The following is a 24,604-nucleotide window of genomic DNA, read 5'->3' on the forward strand; positions in this document are numbered from 1 at the left end:
TTCCTGAAGCAAGTTTAACAAAAGGTCTTAAAATGAAAACACAACATGTCAGTAGGGGGGACGGAGTTACAGGCCAACACGCCTAACCAGCAGCTCATCAAGGTCACGACGTGGTCCTACACTTACTCGCGGGGCGGAAGTCCACATGCACTGCTGACATGAGCGCGTGTGCACATGCTGTGTAAATGTGTACCTGTCTGTGGGTGTATACACTCCAAAGTGTGTGCAATGCTGTTTCCCAGTGTTGGTAGCGTGGGATGTTTAGATTGAATGTGCTTTTAACTTCTGGGTTTTTTGTGTTTTTGGTATTTTATCTTCAGCATGCTCCTTTTTAGACACAGTACATGGTATTTTTATAATCCTCAAAACAAAATCTTTTTCAAAAAGAAACTTAAATGGGGCAACTTTGGTTTTCTATTGTTTGGGACAAAAATCAGCACAAAATGTAATCAGTTTTACTAATATGACTTCTCACTTCAGAAAGTCCACCAGACTCTTCCATTTCATTTAACAGGTCCCCAACTGGACTAGCTTTCTTCTGTTTTCCCATCTCCCTCCACCAACCCCCACCCTTACGAGATAAAACCTGTTTTCAGCCATGCAGCACCTCGGGTACAACTCCTGGTGCCCAGAATGCTGCCTCTGATTTGAGGGTTTTCCAAGGCATTCAATTTCTTTAAGCCTCAAGTCTGAAATGAGACCCATATCTGAGCCTTTTTCAAGGCAATATGGCTGCGTGCATGGCAAAGGGAGCAGGCTGCAGGGAGAGGTGGGTTCCCTTGGTTTTATGCTCATGGTTATTTGATTCTGTGTACAGATGCATTTTTAGTGACTCCTATCCTACCTGAATTCCTAATGTCCCGTTGTGGTAACTGACCCTTGGGTTGGCCTGGGGTGTGCACTGTGTTTACCTTAGCACGTCTGCTTCAGCTCCTGCAAGGCTGCGTGAGGCTCACATGAAATGTCATGGCATGTGCAGAAGCTGAAGCGCTTCTCTGGGTGGTTATTCATCTACCTGTTTCAGTGCTCTTATTGGAAACAGGTTTTTTTCTCTAATAATGACCACCCTTACTTCCAGAGATACTGTGAGGACAACGCTGTGTGTCTGAAATGCTCTGAATTCCTCTATCTCTATATATCTCTATATATCTTAAAGGCAGTACAGAGATGAGTTAGCTGAATAAAAAAGGATTTCTTCCTGTTACTTTGGGTCGTGATGTGGGGGGGGGAGTGAGTGAACAGACCAGGTGGGCTACCCCCTCGGTGGCCAAGCTCCTGGGAGTCTGGCCTTCTCACCTGTCACACGTGGCACCCGGTGGAGGGCGCGGGGCAGGGGTAGAAGGAGAGCAGGCGACCGCGGGGGCCCCAGCTCCGGACGCCAGGCGGTGTAGACAGCAGGAGTCAGGGCCGACAGAGCGGCACTGGGGGACCGACCGGGCCGGGGAGCAGCGACTAGCCCCGGGGCTCCCGCCCCACGGCCAGCGGGCACGGACGCGGGCGAGGCTCACCTGGATGACCTGGGCGGCCAGCTCGGGCGTGCCGTGCTTCAGGTCGTGCCCGTTGATGGCCAGCACGCGGTCGTTGCTGCTGAGCCTCCCGTCCTGCGCGGCCAGCCCCCCCTCCAGCAGGTCGAGGATGAAGACGCCCGGCTCGTCGGTCCTTCGCACGAGTTTGATGCCCAGCTGCTCGGCCGAGTCCCGCTTGTGCAGGACCACCTGGAAGACCTCCTCCCGCGCCGCGCCGCCCTCGGCGTGGCCGTGCGCGCGGCCGCCGAAGCGCCTCTCGCGGAGCACCGTGAGCTGCAGCGTGCTGCAGGGCTGCGACAGCACCGCGCGGGCGTAGTTGTGCGACACGCTGCTGATGTCGTGGTTGTTGACCTGGACAGAGGGCGGTGCGACCAAAGCGAGACAATCCGTTACCTTCCCAGTGGGTACGGGTGCTTACGTAACATTGACAAAGGAAAGGAACCCAGTGAAAATGATACTCAGTCCTTACCCACAAGAAAGAAAAGCACTCCAAAGGCATTTAAAAACCAGAGTTCCTGAAATTAACTGACAATGACTGGCATTAGGTAGAGAAGTTAAGATCATAGGCTTTAATGACAGTCTGGATTTAGGGTCCTTGGTTCTGCTCCATATAACTGGATAACCTCAGGCAAATTACAGGACCTGGTGTTTCCTCATCTGTAAATTACAGGACCTGCTGCTTCCTCATCCGTGAAATGTGTTTACTATCTACTTCCTAGGGCAGGACGAGCATCACCAGACACCATGAGACACGGCAGGTGCTAATGAAAGACGAGGTCGAGTGGAGCAGAAATTGAAGTTCTCGATGACAAACGTGCTTTCCCAAACAAAATGCACTTAAGCTAGAGAAAATAAACTGAGTTTCAAGGGTAGTGGCACATCCCAAGTGCACTTTAGACGAGTGACTTTAAAGAAACGCAGGTAATGATAATTTCACTCTAATTCTTTGGCATACGCGTGTAACATATATCTAATACCACAAGCATAATTTAATACAGAACACGCATTTATTAAACATTAGAAATAAGTATAGTGACTGATCCTTGAGCATGCACCATCACTAATACACCCAGCTTAAATTATTTACCTAGCTAGAGGAAGACCTGAGCACAACTCTATCACAATTAGACTTCCTTTCCATCTGACATGAACGTAAGGGGAAACCAAAGCTCTGACTGAATGTCCATCATGTGACAGGCTCTGGGTTTGGTGTGCGTGATCACTTAAAATCCTTAAATTTTTTCCACGTGAATCTACATGAAGCGAGGCCTCCCCCTTTCTCTTAATCTAGGGTTGACAGTTATGAACACTATTGAATTTTGTTGATGTTGGCCTGCTGACATCTTTAAAAATCCCATCATCAGGAGTTCCCGTTGTGGCGCAGTGGTTAACAAATCCGACTAGGAACCATGAGGTTGTGGGTTCAGTCCCTGCCCTTGCTCAGTGGGTTAACGATCCGGCGTTGCCGTGAGCTGTGGTGTAGGTTGCAGACACGGCTTGGATCCCACGTTGCTGTGGCTCTGGCGTAGGCCGGTGGCTACAGCTCCGATTCGACCCCTAGCCTGGGAACCTCCATATGCCGCGGGAGCGGCCCAAGAAATAGCAACAACAACAACAACAACAAAAAGACAAAAAAAAAATCCCATCATCAAATTCATAGGTGGCACACACAAACTTGCCTGCAACACTGATGAATTTGGTAGCTATCCAAGCCCTTGATTAAAATGCCAAGAAACAGAAGGTCAAGACCAGAATCAAGGCAGTTTCTAAAAATAACTAGCCTGACATGAATCCATTAATCAAAAATTATTTCTGGTGATTCAGCTAAAAATTCGTAGGCTCACATTCTTTCTTCTTATATTCAGATAAATCACAAACAGCTTTATGGAGTATCTGCTGAAACCAGGCCGTAGCCATGTGTGAGCTTGTGGCCTCATCTTATCCTTGTGAAGTAGGTGCGGGCTATCCCACAACTGGAGAAGATGCCGAAGTTCCTGGGCTAGGGATCAAACCCAAGCCACAGCAGTGACAATGCCAGATCCTTAACTGCCAGGGAACTGCTGGAAAAAGATCTTTCCTTCATGAATGTGTGGTTGCTGGTGAAATGTAGAGAAAGGAGAGAATGAGAAAACACTGTTTCTGGGTTTGTAAAAATAGCACCAGTACAGCCAACTCTACATGTGGCTAAATGTGTTTTATACCAAAGCAGTAAACACATGGTATGGCTGTAATTATTTTCCTTCAAAACCGAACAGGCCTCAGTCACTCATGATGAACCAAACTGGAAATATCCATGCTTAATCGCTATAAGTTATATGGGCGCTCCCGTCGCGGCTCAGCGGAAACAAATCTGACTAGTATCCGGGAGGACGTAGGGTCGATCCCTGGCCTCACTCAGTGGGTTAAGGATCCAGCACTGCTGTGCGCTGTGGTGTAGGTCACAGATGCGTCTTGGAGCTGGGGTTGCTGTGGCTGTGGTGTAGCCTGGCAGCTATAGCTCCAATTTGACTCCTAGCCTAGGAACCTCCATATGCTTCTGGTGTAGCCCTAAAAAGATAAAGAACAAAAAAGTTGTATTAATAGTGACATTGATATATTTATAACAGTAGTTTTTCTTCAAACTGCTCAAAAGGCAGCATCACAAAAGGCCCTGAAGGTGTATGGTTCTCCTCTTCAAAGAGGCTATTTAATAGAATAAGGTGTGTGTGTGTTTAATGTGGGAAAACCAGAGCCACGCCCTGTTACTGCATATAGTTTTGCTAAAATAAAAGCACAGGCTTGCTAGCTCTTTGATCTATAAATAAACCATCTTAAGGACTCTTAGGTATTTTCACACGGGCTCACTCGATTATTTATGTAGTTTGTACAGAGTTGGAGATAACCAGGTAGTAAAAAATTCCAAACAGTCTTCTTTCCCAGCATTTACTTTTGAATGGCCATAAATACCCCACATCTGGGTGAGGGCTGTGGCTTTGCTCATTGGCTCCAGCATACCAGTTGGAGGCCAAGCGTCAGTCAGGGCCCACAGGAGAGAGCCTTGTGAATTTGTTAATCGGGTTATGGGTTCATGCTTTTCTTATCAATGTGAATTATTAAACTGGACTTAAGATCACTACTAGGTAAACCATAAACAATGCGTGCCTTGGAATTTCTATAATATAAATTCATAGCTTTGAGTTAATTCCCAAAAAAACAGTCAATAATTTCAGGAAAATATAATTTTGAGTTGTAAGGATTCAGTTATGTTACTAAACAATTTTCTAAAATAGAAGATTAAAAATTTAGCCCACTGCTAGAGTTCCTGTTGTGGCGCAGTGGAAACAAATCTGACCAGTATCCATGAGGAGGCGGGTTCGATCCCTAGCCTCGCTCAGTGGGTTGGGGATCCGGCATTCCTGAGAGCTGTGGTGTAGGTCGCAGTCACAGCTTGGATCCTGTGTTGCTGTGGCTGTGGTGTAGGCTGGCAGCTGTAGCTCCGATTAGAACCCTGGCCTGGGAACCTACCTATGCATGGTAAAAAGGAAAAAAAAAAAAAAAAAAAAAGCCCGCTGCTGAAATATATTAGCAAGCAAGGCCTCAAAAGCTATTCCACCTCAACTGTATCAAAGAAATGCAAATAAAAGCAAAGCATTTGTTTTTAACTTAAAATTTAGAAAAGAATGAGAAATGCATAAAAATGTTAATACCTAATCCAGCACATCACTGGTAGCAAAAGACCAAAACACAACAATGAATGTACCACCGATTAGTGGAAAGGCTGGATGTGGCGGAAAGAAAGAACACTGGGTGAGCTGCAGAGCAGGCAGCCCGGCTCTCCTGGCCTGGAGCACCCAGGGAGGCCAGCAGCGTGAGACCAGGAGCCCGGAAGTCAGGGACATGGACAAGGTGTGCACAAGGTTTGGCCAGCTTGTGCAGCTGGGGCACTGATGTCATCAGATGGCAAGTACAGCCACTCGGTAAAGGACTAGCTTTTACTGGCCAACACAGTGAAGAGCTTGCTATGGTGGGATTAGGAAACTGACTTTATATAACGGGATTGGCTATGCCTCCTACTTCTTCCTACTATTGATTTAGCAAGAAATAAAACACCGCTAGAAAGTTCCGTCTGTGTCAGCCTTGCAAGGGGTCATGAAGGAAGGGTTTGAGGCCTGAGTGTTAAAGTGGGAGTAACACACCATGAGGGGCAGCATATGAGTGAGAGCGGAAAAGTTCCTATAGGTTCCAAGTTCTGTTTTAATGAAGGAGATGGTGGAGTTCCCTGGTGGCTCAGTGAGTTTAGGACCTTGTGGTGTCATTGCTGTGGTGAAGGTTCGATCCTTGGCCTGGTAACTTTTGCATCCCATGGGCATGGCCAAAAAAAAAGAGAGAGAGAAATGGCCATTTCTTTTTCTTTTTTGGTCACGCTGTGGCATATGGAGTTCCCTGGCCAGGGATCAAATCCAAGCTGGATCTGCGACCTGCGCCACAGCTACAGCAACACTGGAGCCTTAACCCACTGTGCTGGGCTGGGGATGGAACCCGCATCCTGGTTGCTGTCCACCCCGTTGTGCCACAGAAGAAACACCAAGATGGCTGTTTCTGTCAGGATGTTCTAACCAAATCCACGCTTCTGCTAATTCGGCAAGTATCTCCTGTGAGAAGTCCATATCACAGTTGGGACCGTCAGGGTGGCGGCAATCCCGACAGAGAGACAAGGACATTCAGATAGTTCACCACTGGCGTTCCGGTGGTGACTCAGTGGTTAATGAATCCAACTAGGAACCATGAGGTTGCAGGTTCAATCCCTGGCCTTGCTCAGTGGGTTAAGGATCTGGCATTGCTGTGGCTGTGGTGTAGGCTGGCAGCCATGGCTCCGATTAGACCCCTAGCCTGGGAACCTCCCTATACCTTGGATGCAGCTCCAGAAAATGACAAAAAGGCAAAAAACAAAACAAAAAACCCCCAAAAAACAGTTCACTGTGATTCTGTGCCAAGTGATGATGAGTAAAGCCCTGCATGAGGTCAGCTATTAAGGTAAGGACAGGTCAGGGTGGGCGAGAAGGGCTAGGCAGAGCCTTAAGGCTGAAGGTGGACCAACTAGCACAGGGACAGGCTGGAGTGCAGGTGGCAGCAAGATCGCTACGTCCAGCTCTTCTGGTGGAGAGGACGAGGTGGCGGGGGTGGCACGGGCAGGTGTGCCCTCAGCAACAGCACAGTGCCTACAACGTGGTGAGAGATGAACCAGCTGAGGTGACAGGCTGGGTGAGAGACCCTGGGGACCTGAAATCATCATCAGGCTGACATGCTGCTGCGGTCACACCTGCCCGAGGAAAGCAGAGTTGCGGAGGGGCTAGCCTGGCGGGGATCCTGCTGGATTTAGGAGCGGAGAGCTGGGTGGCAGGGGTGTCTGGTGAGGGGTTCTGCTGAATTAGAGACAGCAGCAAGGGCCTGGCGTAAAGAGGGAGCCGGGAATAGGGGTGTGTGTGTGTGTGTGTGTGTGTGTGTGTGTGTGTGTCTGTGTCTGTCTGTCTGTCTGTCTGTCTCAACAGGCCACGGGAAGGACCAAACGCTGAAATCAAAGAGGGAAGGGTTCTGAAGCCTGGGTTCCTAGAAGGTATTTTTTCTTGTTTGTGAATATTTCTCTCTTCTTCCGGAAGTATTTCTTTTTGGCTTCAACTATCACCTCCACTTACAAGATTCAAATAGCCAGGCCAGGATTCACAGAACTCCAGTCTTTAACGGAGACTTCTCCCCGCCCCGTCTCAACATGCCCCTTATAAAACATCGCTTCCTCGCAAGCTAGCTCTTCTTTAAGAAGAACTGCTATTTCTTCTTAAAGATGGTCTTTGGAAAGAGAAGGTGAGGGCTACTGAGGACAGTGGGCCGGGGGCCAGCAGGAGGCGGCGTCACTTCTGAATGAGCTTAAATTCCAGGGTATGAAGTAACCAGTGGCACACAGTCTGTCTTGTCTAGACGTTAGCAATCAGTGCAGTAGAGAAAGATAAACTGGACAGGGAAGGTGACGGATGGATGAGAAAACTGGACTTGGGATACCAGTATTTCCTCGTGGGTGGGTGGCCTTGAACTCGCCAGCCCTGGAGACCTGCTGGGAAGAGCCCACGTGCGATGGAACGTCAAGGTGGGGAGAAAAAAATACATACCACCTATAAGGGAAGTGGGAGAAGTTACAGATGAATCCTGATCTGTCGTGCATATAAAAAGAGTACAACGAACCTCAACCCAACTCAGGCTACACGAAGCATCGCAAGGCTACGTTTTAAACTCAGGAATAAGAGCGAGAGGGCAAGTTAACAGTGGTGAAATCGGTACCTGAAGAATCTGGTCCCCAGCCAGGAGTCTTCCGTCCCTGGCGATTACCCCATCCCGATAGACTTCCTGGATAACAATGTTAATCAGCGGCGTTTCGTTGCCGCCCACGATGCTAATTCCTAGCTGAATGTAGGGATTAGAGCGGTGAATCTCAATGGTGGTGATTTCGCCTTCTGGTAAACTGAGTGGCTGCTGTGCAGCTGCCGAGGTAAAGACAAGAGAGGAAAAAGACACGGAAAGAAAAACAACATTTTATATTTTGATTATTTTTGGGTAAACAAGTCATCACATGTATGTATATATATATATATATATATATATATATATATATATATATTTGTGTGTGTGTGTGTCTTTTCTAGGGCTGCACCCGTGGCGTATGGAGGTTCCCAGGCCAGGGGTCTAGTTGGCGCTGCAGCTGCCAGCCTACACCATAGCCACAGCAACGTGGGATCTGAGCCGCATCCGAGCCGCGTCTGTGGCCTACACCGCAGCTTATGGCAACACCAGATCCTTAACCCACTGAGTGAGGCCAGGGATCGAACCTGCAACCTCATGGTTCCTAGTCAGATTTGTTAACCACTGAGCCACGACGGGACCTCCAAGTCATCTTATATTGATAGATGATTTATAATTGTGCAATACTAGTGAATAAGAAAAAAGAGTGACAATAAATATCTATAGGTTAAGATTATCTACACATTTCTTCCCCCAAAGTAAATAACCACAAGTGGCTATGACATGTCAGACCATGGGGGACGACTCTGTGACCTGAGAAAGAAGTACAAAGGGATGCCACCTCGTCCTAACTGGTAAGAGAAGTTGTGGAGAGAACGGCACACTTGAAGGAGTGAATTGCCTGGGAGTTGAGTTATAAGCCGAAATTAATTCTTTAAAAGGGAAAAGAACAGTCCACATTGGGAGAGCAGCTGGGAGGGGAGGAAGGAGGTGCCCCCGGGAGGGCATGGGCCAAGGACGAGGCGGGGCACACGTACCGTCGGCCGCGGGGCTCTCCTCGAAAGCCGGGTTGTCCAGGCCTGGCTCCTCGGGCCAGGCCGGAAGGGGCGCGGGCGTCGGGGTCCGCTCCGCAGGTGCCAGGCCGGGCCCCGCACCGTCCACGTCGGGCGGTAGGGTCACTGGAAGCTCGGGGACGGCGGCTCCGCTCTCACTCTCGACCTCTGACTGCGCTTTACTGCGCTTCCTCCTCTCCAGGGCAGCTCTCCGGAGAGACGCTCCAGGGCATCTGCAACGAGAGCGTCAGGGCTGCCAGGGGACTGGGAAGGAAAAGCCTCAACAGTCTGGACCCAGGGGAACAGCCACACTGGCTTCTAGGCAAAAAGCCTGTAGGAAGCCACAAGCAGCACATGACCCTGGTCCTAATTTCCTCTCGAACTAAGTCCTTACTGCTCCACATTGCAAATTAATTAATTAATTAATTAATTAATTTTTGTCTTTTTGCCATTTCTTGGGCCGCTCCCACGGCATATGGAGGTTCCCAGGCTAGGGGTCTAATCAAAGCTGTAGCTGCCAGCCGACGCCACAGCCACAGCAACGCGGGATCCGAGCCACGTCTGCGACCTACACCACAGCTCACGGCAACACCGGATCCTTAACCCACTGAGCGAGGCCAGGGATCGAACCCACAACCTCATGGTTCCTAGTCGGATTCGCTAACCACTGAGCCACGACGGGAACTTCCACATCGCAAATTTAAAACAAGGTATCTGGAGTTCACGTTGTGGCACAGCGGAAATGAATCCGACTGAGAACCATGAGATTGTTGGTTCCATCCCCGGCCTTGCTCAGCGGGTTAAGGACCCGGCCTTGCCATGAGCTGTGGTTATAGGTCGCAGATGTGGCTTGGATCTGATGTTGCTGTGGCTGTGGTGTAGGCTGGCAGCCGTAGCTCCGATTAGACCTCTAGCCTGGGAACCTCCATGTGGCGCAGGTGCGGCCCTAAAAAAAAAAAAAATTAAAACAAGGTATCTGCACAAACAGTGGTTTGGTAGAGTATGTTAAAGAATGCTTCAATAAGAAATTGCATTCAGGGAGTTCCTGCTTTGGCTCAGTGGGTTAAGAACCCGACTAGTATCCATGAGGATGTGGGCTCAATCCCTGGCCTCTCAGTGGGTTCAGGATCTGGTGTTGCTGAGTGCTGCAGCCTACATTGCAGACGTGGCTCGGATCTGGCATTGCTGGGGCTGTGTTGTAGGCCGGCAGCTGCAGCTCCAATTCACCACCGAGCCTGGGAACTTCTGTATGCCACAGGTGCAGCCTTAAAAAAAAAAAAGAAAAAGAAATTATATTCAGGACTATGTCATTACCAGAAAGACAGACACCAGTAAAGCACAGCAGTACAGCTGTCTCCATACTGCAAGAACTCTCCTGAGGTCTGATCACACAATCCTTTCTACAGGTTAAAGCCTGGACCCAGGAGTGGGATTTAGCATCTTCCTCTGCAGGCGCTGTGCCTTAGCCCCCGAGAGCCCCCTGCCTCTCCACTCTTGCGGCCAACGCCACACATCTACCAGTCAGTGGCAGAAATACATGGAAGCTTTACCTTGTGCAGGAAGGCAGGGCGAAGGCTCAGGTAGCTTACTTTATGTCAGGCATGGAAAGAGATAAAACACCTCCTGGTTTGCAACATCAGAATTACAACAGTGGAATTACAGATAGGCCGTGGAACCTGAAGGGTCTAGTTCTAAGTACTTGGGAAACTTACATAAGCCCCAAGAAACAGGAACTGTTCACTTGCTTGTTTTTCACTCATTTAGGGCCAGACATGTGCTTGTGTCAACACTGAAACCAAGGCTTTAGACACAGACGTTAGAAGGGCTCTAAGATGCCAGCTCTTTTCCACCTGACGCCGTGAGGGACAGAGTGGTGGCAAGTGCCCAGGGTGAGGAGAGGGAGGCGCGGGGATCCAGGAGCGCAGCACACACCTGGGACCTGACCCCACGCGCTCTGCTGTGGGCTAAGAGGGGCCGCAGAGGATGGGCGGGGTGGGCAACAGCCCTGGGCCTAGGGTTGCGCTGCTTCACTCAGTGACAGTATTCTGAAAAATCTAAAGTTTCAATCAAAATGAAGTAAAGAATTAAATTCAGTTAGAAGGAAAAGCTATTCCTTAAAGTTAAGAGTGATAAAATTTCCTGCATGAACTAAAGGTCCTGGATTCCAGGTTCTTGAAAAGGCTCATTATGAAATTTCTTTATTCAACACTCTCTCCTGCCTTGGTTTCTCTTCACTTTGCTAAGGAGTAAAACTGATTTTCCTTTCCACATGCAGTGCAGTGCTCCAGGGAGTGTTCCTGCTAGAGCCTAGAAAATGTTTTTGAAAACTCTATCACTGAAAAATTTATTTTTGTCAGGTATATGAAATTTTTTTTTTCTTTATTTTTTAGGGCCAAGCCTGCGGCATATGAAGGTTCCCAGGCTAAGGGTCAAATTGGAGCTGTAGCTGCCGGCCTCCGCCACAGCCACAGCAACACGGGATGCTCAACCCACTGAGCAAGGCCAGGGATGGAACCCATATCCTCATGGATACTACGTCGGGTTCTTAAACCACTGCGCCTCAACGGGAACTCTGAAATTTTCAGAAAATATATTTTATTCAATTTAAAAATAGTTTTTCCAGGAAAAACACTGACACAAAAACAGAATCATAAAAAAACACTTATGAAAGAAAGTAGGTAATGACTTAATTCTCAAAATACATATCACACACAAATATCTATATGGGCAATAGCTAGTCTTTAATGGAAAAAAGGACTAGAAGCAGGAATTGAGGAAATATAAAAAATATGAACACTTGGGGATTAGCCTAGCTAACAACTGACAAACCTACAGCATAACCATAAGGGGTACCTTATAGTTATTAAACATGGAAAAACAAATTTAAAAAGCAAAACAAAGTGGTCAGAGAGGTGAAGAAACAGGTAGACTTAAGTTCCCAATGGGACAGCAAATTGCTAACAGGAATTAAAGATGCTACAAATGACATCATGTGAAAGTGTGGAAGAATGACCATACCCAGAATTAGAGGAAGGTTATGGGGAGAACCTTCGGGAGCGTCCACATTCAAACTCGATGGACCAGCTGAGCAGACTGAGACAGCAACTAGACCAGAATGTCAGAGAAGAAAAAGCGGCCCACCGCGCAAAAGCCATCAAGGGACGAAGACGATAAGGGCCGCAGCGCTGATCTGATTTGGAAACTAGAAGGTTAAGGCGACCTTAGAAAGAACTCTTGATGATGCAGGAAGAGCCCAGACTATAACACAGGCAGTTCTGTTATCAAAATGCATGCATTCTACAAAAACCCCGCACTGAAACTTGCAGAGCTTGAGGAAAAGAGGACTTTCAAACGTGGTGGCACAGTGGTTAACGAATCCGACTAGGAACCAGGAGGTTTCGGGTTTGACCCCGGCCTTGCTCAGTGGGTTAAGGATCCAGTGTTGCCCTGAGCTGTGGTGTAGGTCGCAGACGAGGCTCAGATTCCACGTTGCTGCGGCTGTGGTGTGGGCCCGCGGCTACAGCTTCGATTAGACCCCTAGCCTGGGAACCTCCAGATGCTGCGGGAGCATCCCTAGAAAAGGCAAAAAGACAAACAACAACAACAACAAAAAAACCCTGGTGGATCTGGGAATGGGGAATGGCTGCTAACAGGTAAAGAGCTTCTGTGTGGGTGTTGAAATGTGCCAGAAATTAGCCTGTGATAATGGCCACGCAGTTCTGTGAATATACTAAACACCAATGAATTGTATACTTAAAAAACAGGTGAAGTTTATGGCAGGTGAAATATATCTCAGTAAAATTTACTCTTTTTTTTTTTTTTAAAGACGATCAGGGAAGGAGTCAATCAGAGTAGGCGTGAACAAAGCAAAGCTCCTGACCACAGACGGCCCAGAGCAGCATCCTTCAAGTCTATAAACTTTTGGAACTGAGAGAGAAAGGAAGGAACCAGTACTTTTGGACTAATCTGTCCAGCCGCTGTGTAGATTTTTCTGTACAGTATCACAATGAATCCTCACAGCTGCTCTATCACCCCTATTTTACAAATGGGAAACTTGGACAACTAAGCCAACATCACACCGCTATTAAATTGGAGCCCAAATCCAAACAAACTCAGATCTGATTTGAAAGGTGCCTGCTCTGTACACTGTATCATACTAAATAAACTCACTCCTAGGGAGTTCTTTTTCTAGGCCTTCAGAAAACATCAACTGAATTTGTCCCACACACTTGTACTTAGAAACACAATCACAGGATGTTAGACAGAGAAAGGCCTTGGTGGTCATGAAAACACAAACAAAAGTCACAAACAATACCAAAAACCTATGCCTCTTTGAAAATGGAGCATATAGTAATCGTAACACAAACTGCAACTGGCACTGAGGATATGGCTGGGACCATTCAAACAGGTAACTCTGTGGAGCAGAAGGCGAGCACAGAGGCTATTACCCGTGATTAAAAACAGTAGCAAAGAAGAGCATCGATGCCGAATCAGAGCTCGGGGTAGGCACGTGGTGGAAGCGCAGCTCTGAGGCAGGGGCTGCCCTTAACAGGGGCACTGGAGGCGGTGTGACTGCCTCGGCGGAGGGCTGCACCTTCCTGGGGACGGTTCTCCGTGTGCAGGTGTGCTTTTTAGTTTGCTGAAGCCAAAAGCAGCCAGAGCCCAACTGAGGAACTTTTCCTTTGCTGCTGAAGGTTGTAATTTCACTCCACTATTCTGGCTCTCCTGATGCAGGAGAAGTTACCTGTGAACTCACGGGATTTAGGACACAGTGGCATCATTCTCTGACCTAACGGTAACTCACACGAGGAGACACACAGCGTAACAGGACACACTGTTATAGTATTAGCGGTGGCGGCGGCGGCGGCGGCAGTAACACTAGAGGTAGAGTGAGACGATGCGTGGTAAACGCCGGCGGCTCGCCAGGTACTTAACGACACTCAGAGGACGTGAGCCTCTTAGAACCAAGAAAAATGGTAAGAACAGTTACGGATTATAACATGCAAAATGCAGTTAAGGTGCTATCAGTGAAAATGCCGGATTAAGGGGATCTGAAAAGGCTCTCTCCTCCGTAAAGTAATGCAAACACGGACAAAAATGATCAGAACCAACTCTTTCTGAGCCCTGGAAATTAGGCATAGCTCTTAGCAATCTGGAGTACACGTATTCAAGAAAAGTGGCTGAATCTCAGCAAGAACGGTGAGCTCTGGAGCATCTGAACTTGCCCTACTCCCACCCCCACCTCTGCAGGAGCCTGGAAAAGCAACGGCCTCCACTCACAGCGGACACGGGAGTCTGGAGGCCACTGGAGGAGCTGATGGAAGCGCCTTCAAAGCCCCGTCTGTGGAGAATTGTCAGCAAGTGACCTGTTGGTTCCCTGGAAGACCTCATGCACAAGGCCGTCTTTATCTGACCTGTCTTGGGGCTCACCCAGTACAAACAGTCTCTTCACTGAAGGCATTTCCTGGGGGGCTGGGGGGGAAGAGCTATTGTCTAAGATTGTGGCTGCCTGAGGTAGACAGACAAAAGGCTAATCAAAAAGTTTAAAAGGAAAAGCAGGGTTATGAAGTGTCCATCCGAGTTGCTATGTCCAGGGCTATACACACGCACGCACAGAAGAGAACTGAGAAGGCCCTCAGCTCTCACTTCTGGCCAGCACCAACCTGGGTGAAAGCAGCAAATAAAGGCCAAGAAGGGAGTTCTCGCCACGGTGCCAGATTAACAAGCCAAGTGCAGCGGCTCGGGTCGTTGCGGAGGTGTGGGTTCCATCCTTGGCCTGGCGCAGTAGGTTAAAGGATCCAGCACTCCTGCAGCTGCAGTAGACTGCAGCCATGGCTCAGATTCAATCCCTGGCCCAGAACTTCCATATACCATGGGTGGAACCCTAAAATTGAAAAAAAAAAAAAGAAAAAAAAGGGCTAGCGAGGAACTGTCAGCTGTCTGGGTGCAGGAGGGGTGCCCCGCCATGCACACTGAGCTCCTCGGGAAGAGTGGAAGAGTTACAGGCATTTAAGGAATTCTCTGTCCGATCCTTAGCTGATTAGAAACATCACTGAACAAGCAAACAATAACAACAAACAGCAATAACAAATCCTGAAGAGAAAAATTTCCAGAGTTGCTGCATTATATTACTTAAAATGTCCAGTGTCCAATACAAAATTGAAAGACACACAAAGATATAAGTAAGTATGGCCCATACATGGGGGGAAAAAAGCCGTTAACAGAAGCTGTTCCTGAGGAAACCGAGACATGGGCCTTAGCAGAGAGTGACTTAAACCAGGTCTTCAGAGAACAGAGGGAACCATGGCTAAATAGCTAAAGGAAAAGGTGAGAATGGTCTTTTTCACCAAATGAAAGTATCAGTAAAGATATATGTCATATTAAAGAACCAAAAACACATTCCGGATTTAAAAAGTAGAATAAATGAAATGAAGAATTCACTAACAGAATTCATAGGAGATTTGAGCACGTGAAAGAATCAGTGACCTTGAAGACAGGTCAATTGAGATTATCCAATCGGAGGAACAGAAAGAAACATGGAAAAAAAAAAACAAAACAAAGGGAGAGGCATTCCCGTTATGGCTCAGCAGTTAACCAATCTGACTAGCATCCATAGGGATGCAGGTTTGATCTCTGGCCTCGCTCAGTGGGTTAAGGATCCGGCGTTGTCGTAAGCTGTGGTATAGGTCAAAGACGTGGCTTGGATCCTGTGTTGCTGTGGCTGTGGTGGAAGCCGACAGCTGTAGCTCTGATTCGACCCTTAGCCTAGGAACCTCCATGTGCCATAGGTGCGGCCCTATAAAAGCAAAAAAACAAAAACAAAAAAACCCCTCATCAATTCTGGTCTGAACAAACAGAATCCAACTATATGCTGCCTATAAGAGATACATTTCAAAGACACAAATGGGTTAAAATTAAAAGGAAAGGAAAAAAGATATACCATACAAACATCAACCTAAAGAGAGGTGAGTAGGTAAACTAATTTTAGACAAAATAGACTTTAATAAGAAAATTGTTTCTAGTGACAAAACATTCTACATTAAGGAAAAGGTTTGAGCTATCATAAAGCTGTAACAATTATAAACACAACTAACAGCAGACCTTCAAAGAACATGAAGCCAAAAATGACAGGATTAAAAGGAGAAAAAAAAAGTATAGTCTACAATATCCCACTTTCAGCAATGGCTACACGGAGTTCCTGCTGTGCAATGGAATCTGCGATGTCTCTGGCGCACTGGGATGCAGGTCTCATCTCTGGCCTGACCCAGCGGGTTAAGGATCTGGTGTTGCTGGAGCTGCAGCACAGGTCACAACCCTGGCTCGGATTTGATCCCTGGCCCTGGAACTTCCATATGCTGCAAGATGGCAAGAGGGGGACAAAAAAAATAGACCAACTAGACCTAAGGACAAGAGAAGAGACTTTAACGATACTGTAAATCAACTTGACCCAAAAGCAATCTATAGAACACACCACCTGTCAACAGCAGGACACACATTCTTAAGCACACGCGGAGCATTCCCCAGGATGGTCAGGGTACGACGAGGCCGTGTAAAAAGCCTCAATAAAATTTAAAGTATTAAATCATACACATGTTCTGTAATGACAATTAATTCAAAATGGATCAAACCCCCAAACATCAGAACTAAAACAATAAAAGTCTTAGAAGAAAACACGGGGTAAAACTTCACGACCTTGGATCAGGCAATGGTTTTTAGCCATGACACCAAAAGCACAAGAAAAAACAAACTGGACTTCATCAACACTCAACTTGTGCGTCCTTCGAAGGACACAGGAAAATGAAAAGACAAGTGACAGAACAGAGAGAATATGTGCAAATCCTCTATTTGATAAGGGCCAGAGTAGCTGGAGACTGCTTACAATTCCTCGTGAAATGGCTGAATGACGGTAAGCATCTGTCCATGTGCTCATGGGCCTTCAATATCTTCTTTGGAGAAATATCTTTCCGAATCCTTGGATCATTTAAAATCAGATTACTTGACCTTTCTTCTGAGTTGTAAGAATTCTTTACATATATAGTCTGGATACTAGACTCTTACCAGATACATAATGTACAAATATATATCTACTTTTTACTTTATGTAGGTTAAAAAAAAAAAAATCCTGCTGAAAATGGGCCAAACACAAACTTCTCTCCAAGCTAAAATGGGACTTTAAAAAAGGAAGCTTGCCTCAGCCTACCCTGACTCTTAAAGGCTTCAAAACCATTTGATGAACTAGAAAAGCTCTCAGCATAAAAAAACAAAAACAAAAACAAACTTCCTCAGAGTTTTTTAGAATACAGTTAAACTCAAGTTTTAAGAGGAAAAGAAAAAATGATTCTAAACCTTGCTATAAACTAGGGCACAAATGCTCAATTTAACAACAACAACAACAACAAAAAATCATTTACAATTACCATAAGCTTTAAATGTTAAACTGCTGAGGAGGAGGCCGGGAGGAGGGGAGAAGGGATGCTGCCGGGCAGCATCTCAGACTAATGACTACAGTGTGTATGCGTCATGCAGTATGTACAATATTTCCTATGGGCTTTAGCTCTCCTTTCAAAGATGGGCACTTTCCCACATCTTTTAAAATTCTTCATTGTTTTTCTAACATATCATCAGTTATAACTGGTGATTTTATTTAAAAACACACTCATCTTTCATAAATGTTTTACTTTTAGCCACAGGGGAAATTATCATCTGTTCTCAAACTGAAGCAGATTTCTTAAGAGCAGAATTTTGTTCAAACAGGGAAGGTCGTTTTAAACTCAGCATTACCAGAATGAACCAACGTTTCCTAATGCCATATTTCCATTACTAATTAAAATCGTCACAATCCTGTGTCTCATGACATCACTCTTACTGCAGGTCTGTGTTGGTTTTAAACCTGGCTACAGGAGTTCCCATCATGGCTCAGTGGTTAACGAATCTGACTAGGAACCAGGAGGATGGGGGTTCGATCCCTGGCTTTGCTCAGTGGGTTAAGGATCCGGTGTTGCCGTGAGCTGTGGTGTAGGTCAGCAGCTGTAGCTCTGATTGGACCCCTAGCCTGGGAACCTCCATATGCAGGGGGTGCGGCCCTAAAAAAAAGACAAAAAATTAAAAAAAAAAACAAAACATGGCTGCAAAGTTGGTGGCCTCCCCTAAGGAGGTGAAGTTCATGTCCCCTGAAACCTGGCAGTCTTGTGACTACAGCCTAAGGGCTGCTAACAACTTCATGGCCGGATCATACAAGGTCATGCAGCTTCTGCCTCACTTATTGGAACTCACGTGAGACCTTTCAATACCCTGAGGCCACCCTGCTGGAGATGCCACCTCTAGGCTCTCCAGTGGCCAAGTCCCAGCTGAATCCATGCCTCTGGTGGCTCCGAGGTGCCAGACATACATGGCTGAAGCTGCGGTCTTGGAGGTAAACCCTCCAGTTCCAGCTGCTGCCGTCCCCGCCTTTCCGTTCTTCCCAGCTGTGGCCCAGACCGGCCAGAACAGCGTCAAGTCACCCCTAATGTGCCCTGTCTGAACCCCAAACGCACAGAAGCCACGAGCTGAGTCACGTGCTCTCTGCCTGACGTCACTGTATTTAGGGTGGTTAGTTTCTCAGCAGTAGATAACCAGAACAAAGATGAACAATTTAACTGAATAGTGTCAACTTTCTAATTTTTTTTTTAATCTTTATTTTTTTGTCTTTTTAGGGCCACACTCATGGCATACGGAAGTTCCCAGGCTAGAGGCTGAATTGGATCTATAGCTGCCGGCCTACACCACAGCCACAGCAACTGGGGATCCAAGCTGAGTCTGCGACCTTCACCACAGCCACAGCAATGCCAGATCCCTAACCCGCTGAGCAAGGCCAGGGATCAAACCCGCAACCTCATGGATACTAGTTGGGTTTGTTAATCACTGAGCCACAACAGGAACTCCTCAACTTTCTAATTTTTATAATCAATAGTCACCCTTAGCTATTTATACAAAGCACGTCACCTACCTTTTCAAACTGTTCACCTTTTTCAATGTATCTTTCACAACAAAGGCTTATAACACTTTGGAAATGATTAAGTGAGTAGCTCAAATATTCATAAGCACATTTAGAAAATGGAACTTTCAACTGGACATAACTGCTTAGCTTTTATCAACCTATAAATGGAGAGTTTGCAATGCTCAAGTTTTTACATCATCAACATAAACAGCTTGACAGAAAATACCAATGATACTTCAACTATGTATTAAATTCTTGTATGCATTTTAGTTAATAATCCTAAAATAATAGTGTACTTTTAACCTCACTGCTATCAGAGTGATTAACTGAATTGAGATGGTTCAGTTCCTCTAACATCCCCAAATGGATGTTCATAAGAGAGTCACATAAAAAAACTTATCTCCTGAAAAGGGTAGTTCTACTGCAAGAAATAAGAAAAGCCTAAAATATTCCTCAACCTCAGCCATAACTGGGCCTGACCCAGGCAGTATGGTGTCAACTTCCAGAAGTCTCTCCTACCATGTTCAGAGTCTATGCCTCCTGATGACCAGAGATCCACAAAAACCTACATGCATTTTCAAATCTGTGTATCTATCCCACTCTTTTCTCTTAGCTCTTATTTGCAGACAATGCAGCTCATACTGAAGTAATTTCTCTATAAACCTTCATGTTTCTGACATCTCATCCTTTCTCATACATCTACATTATTTCTAACGAGCACACTCTTTTGGGAACGGAATCAACGTGTACATTCAGGTGTATTTCCAACTCTCACTACCACGTGCTGGCTAAGGTCTGTTAGGATGGGAAATCCTAATACTGACTTTAAGTCTCACCATACCATTACCTGTCTCTAAATCTGTGTGACTCGGTTTTCTGATTTTAACCTGTGTTGATGAGATTAGATTCAAAGCTGTGATTTCATCTGTGAGGATTATGACAGGCTGTTCTATACCAGACTCACACTATTATTTCTTAATCCAATAGATGGTATACGATGCAGTTTTTCACGGCAGTCAAGATTACTGCAGATTTATACTGGTGTAACTTTGACATTTAGAAGTCAAAACATTTATTTTGGTCATTTTATGTGATTCTACTTAAGACAAAAGAGATGTGTTTTGGCCCTTCCTAAGGGTTTAAATAATTTTAAAGATCAAATTTTTTATCAAAGTCAAATTATAAAACTCACCAATCAGCTAAATTACTTAACCTTTTAAAAAGCTTTTGGTAGAACAAAAATCCCCACTAAATGGTACAGAGTCTCCACCCCCTGGTACTTGTTCAGTCTAGTTTCTGAACACAGAGTTTTACAAGACCTTAAGCAAATAAAATCATGAAAACACGCAGACCTCACTTTATTGTACTTCATTTTATTGTGCTTCACTGCCTTTTTTTTTTTTTCTTTTACAAATTGAAGGTTTGTGGCAACTCTGTGTGTTGTCAGCATTTCTTAGCAATGAGGTCTTTTTTAATCAAGGGATGTACATTTTAAACATAATGCTATTGCACCCTGACCAGACTACAGTACAGTGTAAACCTAACTTTTTTTTTTTGGCCTTTTAGGGCCGGACCCGAAGCATATGGAGGTTTCCAGGCTAGGGGTCCAATCGGAGCTACAGCTGCCGACAGACACCACAGCCACAGCCACGTGGGATCCGAGCCACGTCTGCGACCTCCACTACAGCTCACGGCAACGCCAGATTCTTAACCCGCTGAGCGAGGCCAGGGGCCGAACCCGTGTCCTCATGGATGCTAGTCAGGTTTGCTACCTGCTGAGCCACAAGAGGAACTCCGAACATAACTTTTATATGCACTGGGAAGTTAAAAAATTTGTGTGCCTCTCTGGATTACATATTTGACACTCACTTGATTTCGATGGTCTGGAGGAGGCGAACCCACGACATCTGTGAGGGGCGCCTCAATGCAGGGCCATGTTCCAACGAGATTATCATTTTTAACAGCCACACAACATCTGGACCACTGACGTACGCCTGCATTTTCAAACCTTCCCCTGCTGGTCAGGACTTAGATTGACTCGGGTTTGCGGAACTCGGTGCAGCGTAGCAGTGACTCCTTTGGGGCGACTTCCTCAGGACAGCAAAGTGTATCGAAGGATACTGACCTTGACAGTTTTTGAAACAAACTGCCGAACTGCCTTGCCCCAAAGAGTCTATCACTATATCCTGCTCTCCATGTGACTACAACAACTTATGATACCAGCAAAAATAGGAACAGGTATAAAATGGTACTTCCTGTCTTAAGAGTATGCGATAAGTAATGACGATAAAAACGGTTTCCTACAGCTTATTTATTGTACGTCCTGAATTCCATGTTGTCTCTTTACTTACTGATATCTTGCTATTTTTTATCTCATTTTTATTCACTTGAGCTACCTTTTTATGACCCAGAGTTACTTCTCTTTCTTTCTCTCTTGTTTGCTTACCTGTTTTTGAGATGTGCCTCCAGGTCACAGCGCTGCATTACATCTTGGCACACTGAAGAAAATGGACATAAAACCAATAATTTGTCCAGGAGTTTATGAACTAGAATGCTAGACTTCTTACACAACTTAAAGTGAAGTCTCTTCCGGTCCAATGGACAGAAATCCTTCTCCTGCAGGAAGTTCCGGAGGCACTTGCAGCAGAACGTGTGTCCACAGGGGGTATCCAGCGGCTGCAGCAGAGGCTGCAGGCAAATGTGGCACACCAGGTCATCGTCCACTTCGTCCTGGTAATTGTACAAGTGGTTTTCTCTCGTCCAGTGCTGCTGGCCACACTCAAAACACAGGGGATTGAAGGAGGAGGAGGAGGAGGAGTTCGGGTCCACAGACACCATCTCATCACTCGTCGTTCCCATCTGGAATCGGCTGAGGCAGCCTCTGTGTCTTCATGCGTTACACGTCCACTAAGGGTGGGCTTTCCTTGAAAAGACAGTGACGTGTTAGACTAAAACCAAGGCCTGTTTTTCTAGACAAAACAAAACAACCAGAAAGGTAACATCAATCAAGATAGGCTAAAAGAATTAGCATAATATGACGAGTTAACTTTTTTTTTTTTGTCTTTTTAGGGCCTCACCCATGGCATACGGAGGTTGAATCAGAGCTGTAGCCACCGGTCTATGCCACAGCCACAGCCATGCCAGATCCGAGCTGCAACTGTGACCTACACCACAGCTCATGGCCACGCCGGATCCTTAACCCACTCAGCAAGGCCAGGGATCAAACCTGCTTCCTCTTGGATAATAGATTTGTTATCGCTGAGCCATGATGGGAACTCCAGTGAACTTCTTTTTTTAGTAAAAAAAAATTAAAATTTAGATCAGGAAATAAATTTATCACAAAAGCATAAAAGTGAAATTAGCTAATTGGCTTGCTGGCTAAGAAGAATGACTCGTGTTGCCAAATTCTTGTTGAAAAAAGAACTCAGGGTTAAGAGCAAAGATGTATATTAATAGGAGGTGTGACATAAGACATAATTTTGTCCTACTGGCTGAAATCCCTGCGAGGTCACTGCTCAATGGCAGTTTTAATACCAGTTAATCACCTCGTGTGCTAATAATGCACTTTGAGGTGTAGCATGTCATACATTCGCATTTGCTGTCGCAGGCATGGTTCCCTGCTTCTGACTGATTTTATGCATTTACAGTGCTACCCCAAAGGCTGTGGCTTTGAAATGTCATCCCAAGGATAATTCAGTGTCTATTAAAAAATGACCTGTGCTCTACACTGTTTGAGGGAAAAATGGATTTCAAAATACATATGTATGATTTGAATATTCTCTCTACACATAATGCAGATTGTAGCAAGACTGACCTGCAGAGCATATATAAATAATATCTCTGCAAATTCCACAACTTCAATACTATTTTATGCCATTATGAGAAAAAAAAACTACTATAATTCAGCCACACAGATAAGCATGTTATAAATGCCAGCCCCACCTCATATTATTCCACACTCCCACACCCTCATTAGTTCTTGCTTACTCAGAGCAGCAGTGTGTGTGTGCGTGTGCGTGTGCATGCAAAGTGCCGTCTCCTCTGGGACAGCAGTCTGCTCAGGTGAGTACAGAACTAGCAAGGGATGCTCCCCTCTTGTAAGGGCCTCAATACCTCCTGCTGCTCTAAGGGGTTAAAAAAGCACCTCCAAGGGCAGCAGCTACGTTCACCGGGAGTATTTAGTCTCCGCTACATGCCAGACAGAGAACAAGGAGACGAGAGAGGGAGGGAGAGGACAGTTCAGAAGGCCCATTATGCAAAGTCAAGGAGGCACGTTCTCTAAGCACCTATGCACAGGGTGCCTGTGAGTGCAGAGACAGCAGAGCAGAACGGGCATCTAACTCAGTGTGGCTTTGTGGCCAGACATGCTTCCAAAAGAGGGGGGTGGGATGGGGGTACTGTGCTGGAGCAGGAAGCCCTGGGCAGAGAGGAAAACGGACAAGAGCAGTGCGGCCAAGTCAGAGGGCCTGAGTGTGCCTGGCACATCTGGGACTGTGAGCGGGGGGACCACCTGAGGCAAGGAAGTGAGCTCAGCACGGGGATCCTGAAGCCTGGTGTCCAGCGAGATGGCAAGAACAGACCCCGTATTCACGCTACTAGCATTTGTTTCCGAGATAAAATTCCCTTCGCATCACACATGTGTGTTTGCAGTTTTATTTACCTAGAATGTTTATCAGAAGAAAACATTACCATTTTAACAGATTTAACAAGAACTTCCATGAATTATGTGCCATGAATTATGTGGGGGAGGGACAAAATTCAGATGGGATGGCTGACTTCAGATGAAATGGTTTTAAAAACAACATAAGGAGTTCCTGTCGTGGCGCAGTGAAAACGAATCCGACTAGGAACCATGAGGTTGTGGGTTCGATCCCTGGCCTTGCTCATGGGTTGAGGATCCCGAGTTGCCATAAGCTGTAGTATAGGTCACAGACATGGCTCGGATCTGGTGTTGCTGTGGCTGTGGGGTAGGCCGGCAGCTGCAGCTCTGACTGGACCCCTAGCCTGGGAACCTCCATATGCCACAGGTGCAACCCTAAAAAGACAAAAAATAAAAAAATAAAAACAAGCTAATAAAACAGTAATAGCAGCCTGTCACCTAAATGATCAGCCCACTGCTAAAAGGGCAAACACTTGTATTTTCTAGCCCATGGGGCTTACTCTTCGCTCTCTGAGCATCCTAACTTTTAAAACAGCCGTCCAAGGTATATGAGGTTTTGGAGGAAACATCATTTATCTTAGGCCAAGACTGCTTGGACCTATTTTAGTACAGAACATCCCCAAGCTCTCGTTTCCTATTCAACTGGCAAGAAAATTCACACAGCCTTGCTCTTCTTTGTGATTAGTATTTATTCTATTCTTTTCCCTCAAGAAAATATACTGCAACTCTGGCCTCCCACATAATAACTAAGGAAGCACTTCTCTTAGGGCAGTTATATTTTTGCTCTTTTCTAAATCTCAAAATATCCTTAGGCTGATTATTTTCATTTTATCACAGAATCTTCTCATGAGGAAAAATAACAAGTTCCCATTTAAGGTGCCAAAGAACAACTGCATTATCAACAGCCCCGAAATGCCTCTGTGTCACCCTAACACAGACATGAGATGAGGATTTACCACGGGACATCACCAACACGTGCACACAAACACGGATTAAAGAGGTTCAAGACCGTACAGCCTGCGTGGTTAGAGCACACACCCCGGGGCCATCTGTGAGGTTCAAATCCGCCTTCAGTCACTCCCCAGCCCTGTGACCTTACTGCACTCCTCCGCGGCCGGCTTCC

General features: G+C 46.1%; 1 protein-coding gene across 4 annotated transcripts in view; it reads right to left on the reverse strand.

Annotated features, from left to right (window-relative positions):
* The window catches only part of LNX2 (ligand of numb-protein X 2), an 87,343-nt gene that overhangs the window by 19,461 nt on the left and 43,278 nt on the right, over window positions 1-24,604 (reverse strand). For all 4 annotated transcript variants that reach the window (XR_007131509.1, XR_007131508.1, XM_047756411.1 and 1 more), the window contains exons 2-5: window positions 21,268-21,744; window positions 8,831-9,078; window positions 7,836-8,035; window positions 1,509-1,877 (exon numbers count right to left, since the gene is read on the reverse strand). Coding sequence is in view for 2 of the 4 variants with exons in the window: in XM_047756411.1 (XP_047612367.1) it covers window positions 1,509-1,877; window positions 7,836-8,035; window positions 8,831-9,078; window positions 21,268-21,680 (1,230 nt within the window). In the remaining 2 variants the exon portion in view is untranslated. The remainder of the gene's footprint in view (window positions 1-1,508; window positions 1,878-7,835; window positions 8,036-8,830; window positions 9,079-21,267; window positions 21,745-24,604) is intronic.

This window comes from Phacochoerus africanus, chromosome 13 (genome assembly GCF_016906955.1).
Source record: "Phacochoerus africanus isolate WHEZ1 chromosome 13, ROS_Pafr_v1, whole genome shotgun sequence".
In the NCBI taxonomy this organism is placed as follows: domain Eukaryota; kingdom Metazoa; phylum Chordata; class Mammalia; order Artiodactyla; family Suidae; genus Phacochoerus; species Phacochoerus africanus.